The sequence below is a fragment of the Leptosomus discolor genome, chromosome 14 (assembly GCF_034619465.1).
Source record: "Leptosomus discolor isolate bLepDis1 chromosome 14, bLepDis1.hap2, whole genome shotgun sequence".
In the NCBI taxonomy this organism is placed as follows: domain Eukaryota; kingdom Metazoa; phylum Chordata; class Aves; order Leptosomiformes; family Leptosomidae; genus Leptosomus; species Leptosomus discolor.
Genome location: NC_141404.1, coordinates 8310884 through 8330257, shown reverse-complemented (window position 1 = coordinate 8330257; position 19374 = coordinate 8310884). Strand labels below are relative to the sequence as shown.

The 19374-nt window shown below is 39.3% G+C and overlaps 1 protein-coding gene across 1 annotated transcript in view; it reads left to right on the top strand.

The window, feature by feature from the left end:
• LMTK2 (lemur tail kinase 2) overlaps positions 1–11708 on the top strand; it is a 36819-nt gene extending 25111 nt beyond the window's left edge. The window contains exons 9-15 of the mRNA XM_086472827.1: positions 2506–2590; positions 3243–3364; positions 4802–4951; positions 5208–8124; positions 9648–9783; positions 10195–10443; positions 11536–11708. Coding sequence (XP_086328953.1) covers positions 2506–2590; positions 3243–3364; positions 4802–4951; positions 5208–8124; positions 9648–9783; positions 10195–10443; positions 11536–11564 — 3688 coding nt within the window. The 3' untranslated portion in view covers positions 11565–11708. The remainder of the gene's footprint in view (positions 1–2505; positions 2591–3242; positions 3365–4801; positions 4952–5207; positions 8125–9647; positions 9784–10194; positions 10444–11535) is intronic.
• The last annotated feature ends 7666 nt before the right edge of the window (positions 11709–19374 follow it).

The following is a 19374-nucleotide window of genomic DNA, read 5'->3' as shown; positions in this document are numbered from 1 at the left end:
GTTTTGGTTTTTTGGTTTTTTTGGTTGTGTGGGGTTTTTTTTACTTTAAATGAAAATGTGTTAAGGAATTGGAAGACATCAACCTTAGACTTGTAATGATTAAAATATTAAAGAGTTTGCTCCCCAAACATGGCTTACCTGGTGAAGCCTTGCATATGACAAGATAGTTTATTTTGGTTTTATGTTGGATCAGTCTATTCCTGCTGTAGAAACAGCACTTGCACCATCCCTTTTGACAAGGTAGGAACTTGGGCTAGAGCTTATCAGTGCACACCTTGCTGCTTAGAGAAAGCAGAGACCTTGTGTTCAGGGAGAAGCTGAGCTATCCAACTGAAGTCTTAGAAGGTGCAGGTGTAAGCCAGCAGCAAAACCCTGAGAAAAGCCCAAAGCCTGGACTCAGCTGGTGGCTGATGGGCAGAGCTGTTCTTTTAACCTGTTTAATGATTTCGTATGACTTGAAGGTGGTACTAATTGTGCTTGTCAGACTGAGTGATCGCTGTTTCTCATATTGCAGCAGCATGGCTCTGTAGGTATTAAATTCAACAGTGCGTTTTCAGTGAAATACACTCAAACTTGATAAATAATTATTCTGTTGTTCTGCAAGATTCTCATCGTAAATGTTTACTTCTAGCAACACTATCCTGATGCTGTCAGAGTAAGTGGTAAAGCTCCAGCATCAGTGATTTTGTTGTTTGTGGTAAATTCAAGCAGCCAAAATTTTATTTTCTTTTCCAGTATATTTATTCAAATAGTATTAAAACAAGTTGGAAAGCTTTGGGGCGTACTTGAGGGTTACAAGTGTTTCTCACCCGTGTAGTTCAATGACTCTGGAAAGGGAAACATTTTCTTCTTTCTTTGAAACAGGGAAACTGTGTGGCTTTCAGACTGTTTGTACTTCAGAGACTTTTTTTTTAAGCCACACAGAAGCAATGGTAGAGTTCTTCCAGTGCACTTAATTGCCTGGTACCCTTCTTTGAAACTCAGAAGCAAAATATTTGAGCAATTAGTCTGCTGAGCTCTTTGCTGCCACAGCTACAGTTCCATAGTGAGCATGCAGCTTCATTAAACTTGCATAAATTTCTGAGTTGCGTGATGGTTTTTTTAAAACAGCTTCTTGGTGGTATTACAGCAGCACTGCTGGCTATGAGTACTTGTTTCCAGTTTCCACCATAAACGAGACCACAACTTCTGTGTGTATTGAAGAGCTCTTTGATTTGTTTTTAAAGGACTTTCATGGAATACATTACCTTTCCTGATGGGCTTTTTCAAAGACTATCTATATTTCTAGTTCATGTGTAATGTACGGGTTTGTTATTTAGAGGAATATAACTGTAGGTGTAAGATAATGACTAGTTGCTTAGTGACTTGTAATACTGTAAATTGTTAAATATTTTAATATGATCTGAATTGTTGATAGGTTTTGCTTGTGACAATTAAAAAGCAAGACAAGCGATGATAGGTGTTCAGGTAAAGAGGGACCTATACCACTCCAGCATGTGAACAGCCTAAGTAATCCACATCATAGGATTATTAGTAGAATGAAATAATTGCGTATAAATTCTGTGTGTAGTTTAAATTAAGAGTGTACTTCACTACTCTAAAGAAGTGACTACATTTGGAACTCTTTAATAAAGGACAGCGTCTAGGGGTTTTTTTGTATAAAAACTTCAAATGTGACTGCCGTGTTGCTATGTTTAGTTTTGTGTGGATTCCAGAACACACATTCTACTTGATCATGTGGCTCTAAATTGAATCTCTTTTGGAGATGTGGGAGGGCCTAAGGGCAATTGTATCCTTGTGGCCGCAGAACAGATCTTGTCCAATAAGTCTACTGTAAGGGGAGACCTTATCAGTGGTTTTTTTTTTTTCTGAAAGTGGTGAGTGTTCATATAGCTGTGGTGCCTGCAGTATTCTGGGGAGATACAGGGTCAGTCCTTGGCTTGTATAGCTTCTAAAACGTAATGAAAATGTAAGCAACGAGAGAACATCTTAACATTTAGTTTGGATCAAAATTGGACTTTTGAAATTAATCTCCCCAGTTACTGTGCCTGGGTTTGCATTATGAGTTGGTCCTTTGGAGTGCATGGAGTGGTTTAACTTCATCCAAAGAGACTCTGAAAAGCAGCTCCAGAAGTACACCTTTCTTGCACCTGGCTTGCCTCAGCCTTTAGTAGGATTTACAGCTGTGGGATTGGACTACAGCATGTGCAAATAAAATCGGTATTTGTGTATAGTGTGGGTGTTGAATCCTTAGCACTATCGTTTTTTCATTACTGATCTGCTGCTGTTATGGCCTGCTACTTGCTACTGTAACCTATAACTGTGTGTAACTCCTTGACATTTTTTCTTCTTTTTTTTTTTTTCAAATTTTGTTGGCTTTTCGTTTGATACTTTAAGCTGTGGCCTGACTGTTCCAAGAAGTGTCACTTCTGTTAACCCACTTGTCTTAATTTGCATTGAAGCCGTCTTGGTTTGGTCTCATTATTTATTTGTTTGCTTTTTCAGTGACTTGGCATTACGGAATTGTTTTCTTACATCTGATTTAAATGTCAAAGTGGGAGATTATGGTATAGGATTCTGTAGGTATAAGGTATGTTAATCTAGTCATTAGTCATGTACCATTTTTTTAAAGGGTTTGGGGGCTAAGCTTATAACAAACATACTTTTAAAATTATAAACTGGTACTAGTGTCGTTTATTTGAATAATGGACTTTCAGTTATAATTGGCAAAAAAAGTATCAAGCTCATGTAACAGAACAGATGACCTTTCTAGACATGAGTGGAGTGCATGCTTCTAGAAGGAAGCTTCTAGTTAAATCTATCCTTTTTAGATCCTAAAGGATAGATCCTATTCTAGGACCTTTTAGGTCCTAAAATATGCACAAATTCATTTAACTTTTTTAAGAAAGGAAAAATTCGATCAAATTTCTTAATGAAAATGTTCAAAGTATTTAAATGTATCAAGAAAGTGAAAAATTCAAGGCATTAATTAAAAATGTTTTCTGAGTACCAAACCTTAAGCAAGAAGTTGGCATTCAGTTTTTCTACTATGCAGTGAACGGTGAATGCCTTTCTTCTATAGCATTATTCTTTGCTACTTGGGGGAAAATTTGGATTAATTTTTTTTAATTCTAATTTTTTTGCGTAGGGGTTGCATAAAACTGTATTAAGGAAAGGACTGTCAGCTCCTGGAAGTTGTTCCAATGTTTGTTCAGTTGTTTTGTTTGTTTTTTTCAATTTAGGAAGATTATATTGAGACAGATGAGAAGAAACTTGTTCCTCTCCGATGGACTGCACCTGAGTTAGTAACAAGTTTTCAAGACAGATTGTTATCAGCAGAGCAAAATAAATACAGTAACATATGGTATGTAGAAGGTTTTAGAATAATTTCAGTGACAGATTTGTGAACACTTACTGCCTGATGCACTGCTTTTTTATTTCATCAGATGTACAGTACGTTAATTTCTACAAACCTGAAACCATATCTTGCCTTGGAAAGATGCTTAGCAATCTGTTGAGAGAACAGTTAGATTAAGAAAAAAATAGGTAGCAGAATGTTTAAGTGTTTATACTAATAAATGTAATTACTGTATATTTACCAAATGCCTTCAAATGTTTATAAAGGAGGGAAAGGGTAAATGATTTTTCAAGTAATACAATAGCTGTGGATGACATGCAAAGTTGATCCCACTAGAGCCCAACTGAGTTCCGTTGGTAGAACAGTAGCATCTTAATTTCTTGCTGCGGCATTTGAGGGCTGCAGTTAACTGCTTGTCTCTGCTACCAGAGAGCTTATAGACAATGGCTGGTGAAAATCTTGAAGATGAACTTTTTTGAAATTGCCAAGTTCTACTTCAATTCTCAAGTCCTAAGAAACCTGGATAATGGAAATTGGGGCTTAGGCTGACATTTCTGAAAACATTGTAAAGTCCTGCTTTTATATTCTAAGGATAATAAATAGTAAACTAGGTTTTATTTGCTAATTTAAAGGTAGAGTTGGAGAAAGCAAGTGGGATAGGTAGAAGTTTTGTAAATACTGATTTCCTTGCAAACTTCAAGCAGGCTTCCTCAGATCATACTGTTCATCTAAACTACAAGCAGCCAGGGTCCTAAGGTTTCCAACTTGAATTTTAGTGCCTCTCACACAAAGCTGCTTTGAACAGGTTTGGACAAGATGACTTCCAGAGACCCCTTCCAGTCTAAAGTATTCTACTGTAATGCGTGCAGAGTCAGATACTTCGCATTTTGAGCAAGGAAAGTTGCCCCAAGATCAGCATTGGCTCTAATCAGTGAAAATGTGATGAGTGTTATATACAGGATGTGTACCGCACTGAGCAGAACGGCAGTTTCTGACCATTGCAGCTTAAAAATAAGTAATGTTATGAAAACTGAAATGAAGATGAGTTTTCTAGCAGTTTGACCCATAACTGTAGTTTCTGATGACAGCTTTTCCTACTGTTGGACTAACCATAAAGTTTTTTCATCTTGTGTCTCTAAATAGGCATTTTCTATCTTTTTTTAATATGTGGGGGTTTCTTCCATAATTGAATCATTTGAGACCTCTTATATTTTGTTGCCTTCCCTGGTGTTGCCTTCATTGTCATTACCTTCAAGCAACTTTATTCTTGAGGCTTCTAGCATTCTGTCAAATAAAATGAGTTAACAGCTTCTGAAGTTATAGAGCCAGTGGGAGATACTTGTTTCTTCTTGCCACTTATGCTTTGCTTTAGTCCTTACTTTCTTAGAAAAGCAGCTTTAAAATAGTTCTGAGAATGGACGGTTGTTTGCTGCTCTTTTTCAGGTCCCTGGGTGTCACATTGTGGGAGCTGTTTGAGAGTGCTGCTCAGCCTTACTCAGACTTTTCTGACAGGGAAGTCCTAACCCATGTCATAAGGGAGAAGCAGGTTAAACTCTTCAAGCCACGTCTGGAGCAGCCATACTCTGATAGATGGTAAATGTTAAATGTTTTTATTTATTCTTAAAGCTGCTGAAGTTTCTCAATTACTCTGTTCTCTTAAATGTATTGAAATTGCTACATGGAATCATGCTCCTGGCAAAGAAACCCTAGATAAAGGGAGTAAAAGCAGTTGCTATAAATGGAGATTCCTGCCAGTGATAACTGTTACTCCTTAGCTTGTCAGGTACCTGAATTTTATAAATTCCTTTTCAGTGTGAAACCCTTTGAAACATATTTCTTATTTGTATAGGTATGAAGTTCTGCAGTTCTGTTGGCTACCTCCAGAAAAGAGACCAACAGCAGAAGAAGTGCATAGACTTCTAACTTACCTTCGCATGCAAAGCCAAAGGGACTCGGAGATTGACTTTGAACAGCAGTGGAATGCTCTTAAGCCAAACACCTCAAACAGAGAAACCAATAATTCTGCATTTCCAATCTTAGATCACTTCACAGGAGATAGACTTGGCCATGAGATGGAGGAAGTTCTTACTGTAACTGAAACAAGCCAGGGTCTCAGCTTTGAATATATCTGGGAGGCAGCTAAACATGATCATTTTGATGAATGTGGTCATGTGAATCCTGATGAAGCAATGACATACACAAGTATTTTCTTTCCAGTGGAGGTTTTTGAGAGATCACTTTCAGAACAAGGGTCAGGAGCACAGAATGGAAGTGGTCAAGAAGTGTCACTTGCTGTCCCTGGGGTGTTACCTGTGTTTGATGCACACAAGCTTTCTGTTGGAAATGACTACTATATCCAGTTAGAGGAAAAAGGAAGTGGCTGCAACGTGAATTTTGATAACCAGTCAGTAGTACTAACTACAGAAGTTGATCATCAAGAAGCTGTACAAGAAAAAAGTTCTCATTTTGCGGTTCTCAGGGATCTTGATGTTGAAGAATCTAGCACTGATGGGGACTTCTTCCACTACAATACAGATCCTAAAGAGGAATTTTTGCCTACTACTACTAGTCCAGAAAGTCCTTTCCAGAATATATTTAATGACATTGACAGATCAGAAGAATTGACAAACAGAAAAATACTTACTTTTGCTGAAACAAATGATATTTCTAAAGACTTTAAACCAGCTGTTTTAAACTCAAACACAGATACTAGAAAGGCAGTAGGCCTTTCTGAGAGAGAGCATTCTAGTCATGCTTCTGAAAATGAAACAGTTTTCATATGCGAAAATATCTCTAACCAGTCTGACTTGGTAACTTTAGAAGAACTTTCTGATAACTTCTTATTTCTTCAAGAGAAAAACTTACTAACAGGGTTTTTGTCCAACAAAACCAGCAGTGATTTTGAGCAAAAGCCAGAAGATGTTCTAAAAAGTATATTAGAAGCCTCAAATAGAAACTCTGTAGACCCTGAGCCTGTGCTGGCTGAAAATGCACAAATCTTTCCTTTAAAACATCAAAGTCTTAGAACAGTGAAAGATGAAAATTTTAACCCAGTGACAATGAATAAAGATCCAAATTCTCAGTCTCAGACTACTGTAGAGATGCAGGCATCCTCTAGTCCATCTGCAGCACATAAGCCATGTGATAAGCATGCAGATCTTCCCTGTTTGAAGGATGAGGGAAAACTTTTAAATGTGGAAGTCAACAAAGTTGTGTCCTGTAGCGTTGATGTTCTCTGTGAAGAAGAGCTATCCAATAATGCCAAAAATAATAATGTTGGAAACAGGCCATATTACGGTGTTGCTGTTGAAACAGATGAGTGTGATGCACAAATAAAACAGAGAATGCTTTTCAAGTCTGAAATAGCTTTCAGTAGAGAAAAACGTAGTGATCGGGAAGATATGAAAAGAAATGTGCAAGATAAGTGTCCCATATTAAAAAAAGATGAAAGTTTATTGGAGGAAAGACAAGAAACGTCAAATCATTTTGAGAACTGTAAGGATGTTCCAGAAGAGGTGACCTTAATTTCTGTGGCTACTTCAGATTGTATGAGTCAGGATAGTCTTTTGGAAGACAGCCCATCTCCTGTACAAACTGTAGAACAAGCCTTAGAGACACCTGATTCTTTGGATTCTTTAGATGTAAATGAGGTTTTAGAATCTTTACAGGCTCAGAGTCCTCAGAAACTTTTGCCACCTGATAAACCCGCTGACAGTGGCTATGAAACGGAGAACCTGGAATCTCCAGAATGGACTTCCCATATCACTGTTGAGGATACTTCTAGTGTAGATACTGCTCTCTGTGTTGTCAGTGAGAGCAATGTCAGTGCTTTACCCTCTAATCCAGTCATAATTGTTTCAGAAGCAGCAGCTTGTTTAGATGCAGTGAACAGCAATTTTGAAATAACCCCAAAGGTTTTTCTGGGTGGAAATCAAAACTCGTATAGAGACTCTGCCTATTTCTCTGATAATGATTCTGAGACAGATAAAAAAACAGAAGAGACTGTAAATCTGTCAAGAGAGACTACATGTGTTGTTTCCTCAAATAGAGGAGAGAATAATGCCGAAGAGGATTACAGTTTTGAAGAGAGACAGCAAAAGTGGGATGTAACACATTATCAGGATACTGGTAATCAAAATGCAAAACTAGAACTAAATCACAATTTAGAGATCCAAGAGATGGATGTAAGGATGCAAGGGTGTCCTGATGAGTGGGCTGAGGCAACTCTGAATTCCCTGGAAATATCAATGGAAAGTAACCTACGGGATGAAATAAAGCTTTCTGAGACTCCCCGTAAAACAGTCTCTTGTGTTGGCACTAATACTTCAGAACTTCTTTCATGTAGAGACTTAAAGTCTGTGCATAATATGCGCAGTCCTTTAGACTTAAGTAACAGTGAGAAGTCCTTCTATCACATTGAAGGACAAAAACTGAAAGAGCCAGATATTGAAGGAAAATACCTCGGCAAACTCGATGTTTCTGGAATGCTTGATTTAGAAGATGGTGATGATGCAGATGAGGAAGATGAAAACAGCGATTCTGAGGATGACATGAGGACTTTTCATATGCATAGTCTGAGTTCTGACAGTGAAGATGAAACTGTTCATCAGGTACCTGAGATACTTAGTGACAAGGATGATGGAAAACATCTGAGAAGCTTATTGAAACTTCCAAAACCTCTTAATGAAAGGCCACAGGAGCCTTGGAAAAATGAGAAAAAGGCTGTAACGTTCTTTGATGATGTGACGGTCTATTTGTTTGATCAGGTATCCTGTTCTTTTCATTACCAAGTAAAGGCTTTGTTGGTTTGGTTTTTTTAAACAAGTTGTGGTAGAACAGCTTGATAATGTTTGTGGGCACATTGTTACAAGATCACCCTTGTTTCAGCAGGGTTAGGTCTTGTTTGTCATGTGGCTTATTTTTTCTTTCTACGTAAAGAAAAAGGAAACTTTTTTTGGCTAGGTGCAGTTGTGTGCTGCTGCTAGAATAGCAGCACTGATTTGAGGTGAAGGAGGGTTTTGCTTTGGGCAGGGTTGGTTGCCAAATCCTGAATTTCCCCTTGGAGCCTTAACTTCATGACCTACATGAAACGTGGTTTTTGATGATGTCTTTCTGATGTTTGTAAGCTGTATTTAATTTGAGTATGTGAGACAGCATCATTACGGACCAGATTTGATTTATGCGTTTTACCAGAATTTTGTGCAATGTATAGAAGCAGTGTATCTGTTTAATGAGTTTGAGGATTTTAAGTTCAAATGTCTTTATAAAAGAAAAAAAAGAAAAGAAACCGAACAAACCAAACCGCAACCTAACTCTGAATCTTGTCTTAGTTAGCCTTAAGGTAAATTTACCTTAAACCACAATCAAAGGTGACAACAGTATTTAGATGTTAGTGCTACTTTTCATTAATTCAATGTGATTCAAGTTCAGTGAAATACTGATCTACCTATAAAATTCAAGGTTACCTTTGTTTCCCTATCTGCTTTATCAATTTTTAACTTCTGTAACTTGATACAGAGGGGATTGTATTTTAACATTATGGGAACTAAACTAGTACAGTGAGTTTAAAAGAACAGTCACATTGTCAAGCTTTGGGAATGTTGCTTATGATGACGCATGTAAATATTAGAGATAATTGTGTGTTGGAATAGAAAACATAGGTGATACACTTGAGTTTAAGCAGGCTGTAGAATAGTCAGAGTCTATTAGTCCTTTTGTCAGAGGGGAAGGAAAAAAACCTAGCCATGTTTAAACTGCTCTTAGTTGTTGAACTTTACTTATTATTACAGTAACTGATGTAATGTTGGCTGCTTCAAATACCCATCATAAAAAGTCTGTCACTTCATCCTGAAATGTGATTAAGGGGTAAAAAGAAATTTTTTAAAACTGTTGGGAGATGGGATAAGGCTTTATTAAAGAGGAAAAAAAACCCAGCCCCTACCCGTGTCAGGCTGATAAAGGAACTGTTTTCAATTTGAAGATGTTTTAGCTAGCTTTGTTCCGAGAAATAGAAAACCTTTTAATATTATAAATAATATTTAAATAGTCATTTCCTGTATTAATTTCAGCATAGATTTGATACAACTTTCTTTAGAAATAGAATTATATGCATATGCTTAATCTATAACTTAAACTTTTGGTGTGTGGTAATAAATGGTCTGTAAACTCTGAAGTTAATTCCACGGTAGATTTGGTGGCGGGGTGGGTGAGTGTATTTTCTGAATGCTTGCTTCTCTCGGCATGGATGCATTGTGTGTCCAAGAGTGTTAAGTGATGTTGTTTGCCTTAGGAAACGCCGACTAAGGAGCTGGGAAACCGCACGGCGGACTTGAACGGGGAAGGCTCTCGCAGCACTCCTGTTCCATCTTCGAGTTTCAGTTACTTGAACAGATTTGCAAATTCAGAAAGTTCAACGGATGAAGAAGGTACTTGAATATATTTGTACCCAGCAGGGACGTAGTCTTTAATGAAATGTCATTTAAACGACATGTGATTTGTAAATTGACTGTACCATATTGGCCTCAGTTTTGCATCCTAAGCATACACTTCAGCGAGGCTCAGATACTAGAGCTACTGGTTATTGAAGCTTGTGATCTAATACTGGTTGTTTATATATTGATGTGTCTAGGATATCTTGAGAGGCAACTAAACTGTGGGCAACACATCTTTGAGACCCCCAGGGCTAGAACAGAAAAGCTACATGTTTTGTTTTGGGTTAATACAGTCTTCCAGGGGCTTGCTTTTAAAACTGTGTATGGATTTGCGTTACTATAAATGGCCTCTTCTTTTTTTTTTTCCTCTCCCCCCCCCCCCCCCCCCCCCCCCCCCCCCCCCAGGTGGGGGTTTTGAATGGGATGATGACTTCTCTTCTCCAGAGCCATCCTTTATCTCCAAGGCAGCTAATAGTCTTATTAGTTCTAAGCCACCTCTTCAGTCATCCAAGTACTTCTCTCCACCTCCACCTTCCCGGACTCTTGATCAGAACTGGTCACATTCATCCCCTTATTCCAGATTCTCTATCTCTCCTGCAAACATGGCAAGCTTTTCTCTTACGCATCTGACAGATTCAGATATAGAGCAAGGAGGTAAGTGGTTTAGTTCTAATTATTTTAAAACTACAAATTAAAAACTTTATGCAAATAAGTGTCATAGATATGACAAATCTTGTTATTTTAAATACTTAATTTAGAAATGCATTTTTGGCACTATAAGACTTATAGTTTGGTTGTATGTTTCAGTTAAGACATAGCTTTCCATTTAGATTGAGATTATTTGCATCCAAGTTGATACAAACTTGTGGCTCTTTCTGTTCAAAAAACTAGTGCTGCATTTATAGAAATTATATCTGTGCTGTCCTTAAGCACTTCTGTGTAGCTGCCACACTATGGCAGTTGAATAATTCTCATTATCGCACTGTCGTTAAGTCCCAGTTTTATTTTCATTGCACAGGGTGAGGATACTAGGAATGTAATGTTTCTGCCACTGTTGTCTAAGCTTATTTTACAGTTCTTTTCATATTGCTGTTTAGAAAGTGCATACTTGACATTCCCTCAAGAATTGCAGCTTGTTTTCTAGAGCTGTCTTCTAGAGCTGAGTAGGAGAGTTTGTTCGAGCCAGTCTGCTCGTAGCAATATCAAGTACTAGCAGTACTTATTAACAGAGGCTTTCTTGTCTGTAACAAAAAGCTTTATTTAAGCTTTGATTCATTTTTGAGGGTTAAGAGAAGCAAAAATAAGCAGACTTGAGTCAGTTCAGTGATATTATTAATCTTAATAAATTGTATTATTAAAAATAAATATTACTGATTGCTGAGCCTTGCTAATGGTCCATGTCTATAAATATGTATTCGGTGTTTCATAGAGTTGTATTGTTCTTCTGTTGGGCTTATTGATTAGATAATCTTTGCTGTTTAGTAATTTACAGATAAGAGAGATTATTCTGGAGATCTTGCGTTGCCTTACGTGTCCTAAGAAGTGACATTGAACTGTGTGAGTTAAGCAGGTGTCCGTGTATAAATGTACCGAATGTTTACAGTCCTTGAAAGCTGCAGGGAAAGATTAACCAAAACTTGGAAGTGCGAAACAGCAGAATGACAGGTTCTAGGAAGAGTCTTGGAAAGAAGTGAGGGTTGTGCAGCAGAATCTCACTGTAGCTTATGACCTTTCCTCTACTAACAGGAAGCAGTGAAGATGGAGAAAAAGATTAAATTAATTAAAACTTCCTTGGACTACATACATAAAACACAGACTTTGTGTCTGAACCTTCTTATCTAAACTCTGGATCCTACTGGAGTAACACAGGTAATCAAGACGTACTAAGAAATGAAAGTAAACACTGAAAGCAATGTTAAATCAGGACATTAATTTGAATGTGTATTTAACTTTGTAATGTATTTTTAAATCAGTGCAATTTTGCTTTTCATTGAAAGATGATTCTGCCGCTGTTTTCAAGTACTTGAAGTATTTTTCAGATAACTTAAGTAAAACAATTACACTACAGTCTGGTTTATGTATGAGATTGTATAATATTCTTTTTATATTTTTCCATGTAGTTCATTATCTATTTGAACATACACCTGTTGTAGAATTGTGTATAACTGTCCTGTGCAACAGGTGGCTGTGTTGCTGAAACTGTATGAATGATAGTTGATCAGTAGTGAGCCATATTTATTCAAAAAGATATCACTACATATTACTTTGCTTATTACAATTGCACTATGGATTATTCTTCCTTTATTTCCTGATGATGTACAGAATCAAAATCTTAAATCTTTCAAGGAAAATAAGACAAGTTAAATTGGCCCAGTTACCCAGTTTAATTTGTCCTTTTTGTAGCCTTTGCTATGCACGGTACTTGTAAAACGTACATAACTTCTGAGTGTTAGTTAGACTTCCTGAAATCTTACATTCAGTACCATTTCTAAATGATTATAGATTGATTGTTAGTGTTCATGTTCTATAGGGAACTGGAAAAGAATATATGATATACTCTGAAATTTTGAGATGAAAGAGATAATGTCTCTTAATTCCTGAATATGATCCTACTGACTGCTTGAACTATAATAGCATCTGACTATATCATAATTAAGGGCCTTCCAGTTTTTACTACAATTTCTGCCTTGGAGAGAGAAGAGGAAAAATTGGCTGTACAAAACTGTAGAATTTATGAATCTTATAAAAAGACTAATTTCAATAGACTGGATTTGGGCACACTTGGCCCTTCAGTTGTGCATTCTGTGAATTTTGAAGCTCACTCTTCTGCTAACTGCAGATTGGGGCTGCCATTCAGAGGCCTGTGGTAAATCTACCTCTCAGTGATGTTATGACAATTAGGAATTAGATTAATGGTTAATACCCAATTTTGCACCCTTTATAAGGCCAGGCCTATTTTAAGCTGCCTGCAAGGCTCCATGGTACACCTTGAAATACATGCTGACCAAGAGGTGCAGTATAGTAAAAGTTTGCTCTGAAGCTGTCTAGGGAAGGGAATACAGTGTGGAGTGTTTTAACCTTCGTACTCTACCGTGCTTTTAGCTAGTTTAATCCTTTAAACTGCTTGGGAGAAAGAAAATTGTTAAGTATTACTTCAAAATTAGTTCAGTTGAGAAACAAATCCTTGACCTCTTGGAATGCCTTATGCAGCTGTGGATGTGTAGGAAACACTGATAGGAACAGTTTACCTGGCTTTGTATTTTAGTGTCCTGAAATACAAATTACTAAAATACTAAGTACTCTGTATTTTAGTGGCTGTTTTGGCAGGGCTTCAGTATAACAATGGTCTAAGTGCTCTGTGTTCAGATCCAGTCACCACAGAATTTTCATAACGTGAAGTTTGGGAGGACTAGATATTTTCAGATGTGTAAAGTTTGGTTTTGTATACCTCTATATGCATTTTGATTTTTTTTTTTAAAAGTATGTTTTAAAATGACAGGAATATGTTAATTGCTTTTTTCCAGCATTATTTAGCCCTTAACCAGAATGATTTCCACACCGATCAAAAGGGAATGATTAAGTTATAATGTTATTTAAAGTTGCCAATGTATTGTTGAGATAACTTCTGATACGGCACTCAGGTTCAGAGGTAGTCAGAACTGTTCTTCGGTATGAAGTAGGGAACGGAATTGTTCATGGACTTTTCCCAAAACATGATTTAAGAGGCAAAGCCAAGTAGTTCTTAATACAGGCTTACAGTATATACTGTAAAGGGTTTAAGGAAGCAGTGCACTACTCCAGATATTTAAAAATATAACCTAATAGCCTTTGTGTACAAATTATTGCTTAGAAATTCCATAATTCCAACATTAAACTCCTTGATACAGCTAGATTTAAAGTATCTCATCTGTCTTCTACAATTCTCACCATAGTAAGAATGAAACTTATGGTCTGCAAAGAATGTGTGGGCTTATCTGCCTTGCGTGGTGAAAAATCTGCCAGACCTGGAGTTCAGCCTTAATTTTGAATCATCTGATTTAAAATACAGTCCGAGGTTAAATAAAATTTTATACTCCAGAATGTTACAATTTGGTTGTGCATTTTGTTTCTTATAATTCTGGAAAATCAGATGTTTATCTTGCACATCAGGGATTTCCTTTGCTTGATGGAAATCTAAGATTTTTATTCTTTAGCCAGACTTAAAGAAAATCTTGTGTAGGAAGTGAAAGTTTACTCCTTTGCCCAAAAGGATTCATTGCTAATGAATTGCTGCCAAAGGAGCATTTTTTCCAAAACGAGCTGGGATGTGTATGATATTAAGCAAGGTAATAATGTCCTTTTTTAGCTGTACAATGAAGAGAAAGAAATATTTAATTTGACTCACCCTACTTTTTTATTTTTACTGCATTTTAATTTCAGTAATCCAGTAGGCTGGATTGCAATAATACAAATGGTCTTTTTTGGAAAAATTTATAGTTAAAAAATCTGATCAACTATTAGCAATATTTAAATATCTGCCTAGCAGTCAGTGGCACAATGAAGACGAATCAGTAATTCCAACATGTTACATTACAATGAGGGGATCTGTTAAAAATCATTCATTAAACTATATGTAATTTCTTGCACTAGCTACTTAAGCACGGTTTCCATTTTAGCAGTACATGTATCTATTTTCAATGGTTTATTATGAGGACTGGTTATATTTTAATTACTTCTCTAGTAGAATACCTTGGTTATTTGAATAACGGAAGGCATTGTCTCAATTCGGCTACTAAAGTTATTTAAAAGATCAAATTTTCCCCACCTAAGGAAGTTTGTTTAAAAATGAGGATCTGTAGTGAGAAGCCAACAGAGCAAGAAGAGTGTCTGGTTTCAATGGGAACACCTGTACTCTCCCAAATCCCCAAGCTGCAGATATGTTGTGTGTATAACTGTGTTTATGGAAACTGCCATTGTCATGGAAATGAGCAGATTAAACACTCTTTCATATCCTTGTTGATGCACTAATGAAAGCCATTTAAGCCTCATTATTTTTATCAGTATTTTTAGCAGATTTTTATGTAGTACTCAATCTGTTTCATGAGGAGGCTGGTTAGTAGAACAACTTTTTTTTGATGATTAAGCACTATGCTAAAATATCAGCATTGTCAGGTGTTAGTGACATGGCTATTTTTGTTGGAGTTGGTGAAAGGTGGAATCCAAGTATATTAGCCTTACAAGAAATAGCCTTAAATAAGAGTGGAGCGTACAAAATTACTTCAGCTTTAAGTCATACAGAAATATCCTTGTATGTTAATGGGTTTGGTACAAGACTGGAAAAAATCTAGAGGAGAGTCAAACGTCATATAAACTTATTGAAAATAAGTATTTGTAATACCAGCAGCCTGTTTTTCAGAAACTTGAATATGACTTACAGTTAGTTTTGTTTATGAAATTGTTCGAACTTGCACAGATGTAGGTGTAACTTAAATGATAAATGGTACTGATGTGTGTGTATATATAATGTTTAATTCTATTTGTAAATGAGAAACTATGTAACAAAATCATAGGTATGAGGTTTTCCTATTGTAATTTAATACAGGTATGAGGTTTATGGCAATATATCATAGTTAATGAAATTTCAGGTCAAAATGTCTTTAAATTGTGTACATTTTTAAATTGTAATTTCTACTGTATATTGATTATCATGCATAGTGTGATTCAAGAAACTGCTTGTAATTTAAAAATATTTAATATTAAAAATAAAATACAGTTATATATTTATAATCTTTTTGTCTGTTTGTTCATTCTTAAACAGATGCCAGCAATGTATCAGGTCCAGAGTATAGTTCTACTGTAAGATATATTTGTTAGTGTCCAGAGCTTGACAGAGTACCAAAAGCTCCAAGCTACACTCCGAGCAGACGAGTCCACACCGAATAGTGTAGTCACCTTTTAATTTCTTCTAATATCACCCTTGTGCGAGCTTTAGGTAACGTGTATATGCAGTCAGTAGAGAAGCAATACTTGAAATATGAACAGTGTAATTCTGAAAACTGAACATTGCTTTTAATCCTAGACCTAAGCATCTGTAGGAAGAATGGAGATTTCAGAACAATGTTAAAGAAAAGTTAATGGTATGTTTTCTCAGTATTCATTGAATTTATTTCTAGAAGATGATTTTCTTGGGTTTTCTTTAATCTAAGTGCATGTGCTGAATGGACCTAAGATCTCCAGGTAGATGTAGTACTTGTGTGTATTGGTAGCTTCTCTCACATGACATGGAGACTGTTTCAGCCCGGGCACTCCAGGAGGCAGGAGGAGAGTGCTGATTTTTCCTCTTAACCTGTTAACCGTTGAGGTTGTGCTGACACATTGCCGCAATGTCGGCAGTCAGTGGAGGCTGTTGTGGAAGCCCCCATGTTGTCTCACGGCTGAGTCCTGGCAACTGTTGAGACCTGGCAATGAGAAACCACTATCAAGATGACTTAACTTCATTAGGTAAAATATAACTAGTGGGCTGAAATTTGCCCAAGACAGTGGTCATTACCAAGAACAGATGTTAAAGATCCCACGGCACTAAACTGGCCGTCTTACATAGATGCCGTTATCAAAGAATTGGAGCACTTGCAATCTCTATCATCAGCCGCCGCCTTGCAAGGGATGGAAGTGCTTTGTCCGTGGGCCTCGCTCACACAGTGGTATGATAACTTGCACAGCTCTCGGCAGAACAGGGTTGAGGCAGACTTTGTCCTCCTCCACCAGAGGACACCCCAACCGCTGAAGTACTCGGCTGACCTCTCCTGCAGTGACACGGATCTGCCCGGCCTGGCGTCCACCGGCCTGCAGGCAGCGCCCCCATATGCACACCCCCCCAGCGCTGGCTGAGCGCGCTGCCTCCCCGCTGTCCTTCGATTGTCACCGAGAGCCCTGTGCCCCTCCAGAGCCCGGGAGCCTTGTGCCGGCTGTTGTCCCCCTCCGCGGGGGTAGGGAGGGCAGCGGCAAACAGCTGGGGGGCGTGTGCTGCCCCACGACTCCTTCGCCTGACCCGCTGCGTCGCCGCCATCCGCGCCCGCGGCGTTGCGGGCTGCCCCTTCCCCGCGGAGCGGGGTTCTGAGCCGCCGCGGAGCCGCGTCCCGCCCGCCCCCCTGCTAAAGCCACGTGTCGCGGCGGGAGCGGGGCCGCCCTCTGCCCGGCGGCGCTCGGGGCCGTCCCGCCGCGCCGGCTGGGCTCCGCCTGCCCGGGGGCCTCCCGGCGGCTCTCCGCGGCGTGCGGCAGGGCTGGTTCCCACACGGGCTCCTCCCGACGGACTCCTGCCGCTCCTGGCGTCGCACGGGTGTCTGCCATGTCACCCCTCGGGCCCTAGGCACCTTCTCCGCAGCTGGTGGCAGCGGTAAGTCCCAGAGGAGGGATGCCAGCCCTGCCGGACGGGTGCAGAGGGTGCAAAACTTGTTGGTGTTTGGCTGCTCTCTTTGGTTTCTCTTGGCCAGTCCAGTCTGTTGCTTTTGATCCCCTCCATCTCCTGTTTCTCCTTGCACAGCCATGCCATCTCCCTGGGGGTCCCAGCAGCCCAGCGGTGGCTCCATGAGGTACTTTCTTAGGGTTGCAGCAGTCTGAAAGCAAACCTTGGTCACCCAAGCAGCCTTTTATCCTGTCATGCCATTTCTTTTCCCCCAGCCTGCAGTTTTAAAGACTACTTTGCTCCTATAGTTTGCTGAAGCTTCCTTTCTCTTGGATTCTCTTCCAGCTTTCTCTGCTGGCTGCCTCCACAAACCTCCTCTTCACCATGTCCCTCAGGCTGTTTTCCTTTCAAACAGCAGCTGCTCATTTCTCCGCTCTCCCCAACAGTGCTTTTTGTGCTGGAGGGGGGAAGTTGACTGGTCTCCTTTGTGCCCCCCTTTACTTTTCTGTCCTGCAGTTGTGCCTTTTCTGCCAAGTGCGTTAGACGTGAGTCCAGAACAAACCCAGTGCTTGGCTTTGGTGCTGTTTTCTCACTTAAGATACCCGTGTATCTCTAGCATTTCTTCTAGGCTCCCACAACACAGGCTGTTCCGTGCTGTTTTTCTCTGAGCATTCGTCACCTGGGTGCTACCCCAACCAAACTGTTTTTTTCTGAGTTTCTGTCCTTTCTGGCAAAGTTGTCAGGAAATGTCCAGGGTGCCCTTGCAGGCAGAGAACTGAGTCACTGTGAATGCTGAGCAGCTGAAGAAGTCTCTAAAGAAGTGTGAGAGAAAGTGATAGCACACCCAGGAACTGCTCACCACCTGCTCCAGCTAAGTTGATGTCCTATACTGGGGCAGTCAGGCACCTGTGGCTACTATTTTATGGGGGGGGTGGTGGTGGTTTTTTGTTTGTTTGTTTTATTGGCTCACCAACTCTCTAACTGCTCCTGCATAATAGCATTAGTATGAAAAAATATTTTAAGACCAAACCTTTCTATGATACATGAACTGGAAGAAAGGGGAAGGAAATATTTTGGAAATAGAGTCTCTGTAACATTGATCGTTGGTGTTAGTGCAGGGTTGCTGTGAGGCTGCTGTTTTCAGGTGCAGTGTTGGTACAGAATCTGGGCTGAGGGAGAGGAAAACTTTCAGTGTTGTCATGTGCCTTGCTAACATGCGAGGAAGGAACATTGCCGAGTCTTTTCGGGTAACCTGGAGAATATATACTGCTCTGCTGCTGTTGAACTGGGGTAGAAACTGCAATTAAGCCACACCAGTATTTGACTGTTGTTGGAAGAGGGAGGTGCATGTGTGTGGGTGTGTGTGCGTGCGTGGTGGGGACTAGCCCAGGATGCAGAAATGCCGTGGGTGAAAACGTTGCTGGCTAGGAGTTTCTGCGATTACTATAGGAGTTAGTGTGTCATGTTTCCCTCTAGTGGACTGCTCATAAATACAGTGGAAACCTGTTCCTCCAAAAACCAACTACTGGCAATTCAAGGAGAAATTACTTTCTGGGGGTTCGGTCTCATACACCACACATAAGCCCGCATACGTACACTGAGGCGGTGTATGGCTTTATCATGGTAACTAGAGCTGGGAGAAGACAGAAGCAGGTGAGATCAAAAACCAGAGGCAATGTGTTCTCAACCCTAATCGACCATTGTTCTCTGGCTGTTTTTTGAGCTGTGGTTCACTTTTCCTATGGGAAGACTGGATCAACATTGGAGAATTTTCTCTTAGGTGCAGTGAGAGAAATCTCTCCAGTTTGAGGCCTCCTTGTAAGAAAGTGGAGAGATGTTTGGTTTTCACTTGGCTTCCCATACGTGAGGACATCAGTAGGTGATTCACTGCAGCTCAGTGGTTCCGTTCACTTGGCCTCTGCTCCCTCTGTGGCCTCTTCCTTCCAGCTGAAGGAGGATCTGTTGCTCTCTAAAAGAGGACTTTCTCCTGTGTTCATCCGCACAGGTCATCTTGGCTAATAACATTCACAACTTCTAAACCAAACATCACTCAATTGAGAGCCAATGATGGTTTTCCAGTAGTGAACGAGTAAACAAACCTGCATCAGATCGTGCATTCTGCATGGACCTGTGCAACAGTTAAAGATATTGGTGTCATGTTTTTACAGCACATTGATGTTTAATACCAGTCCATCTGCCAAAAC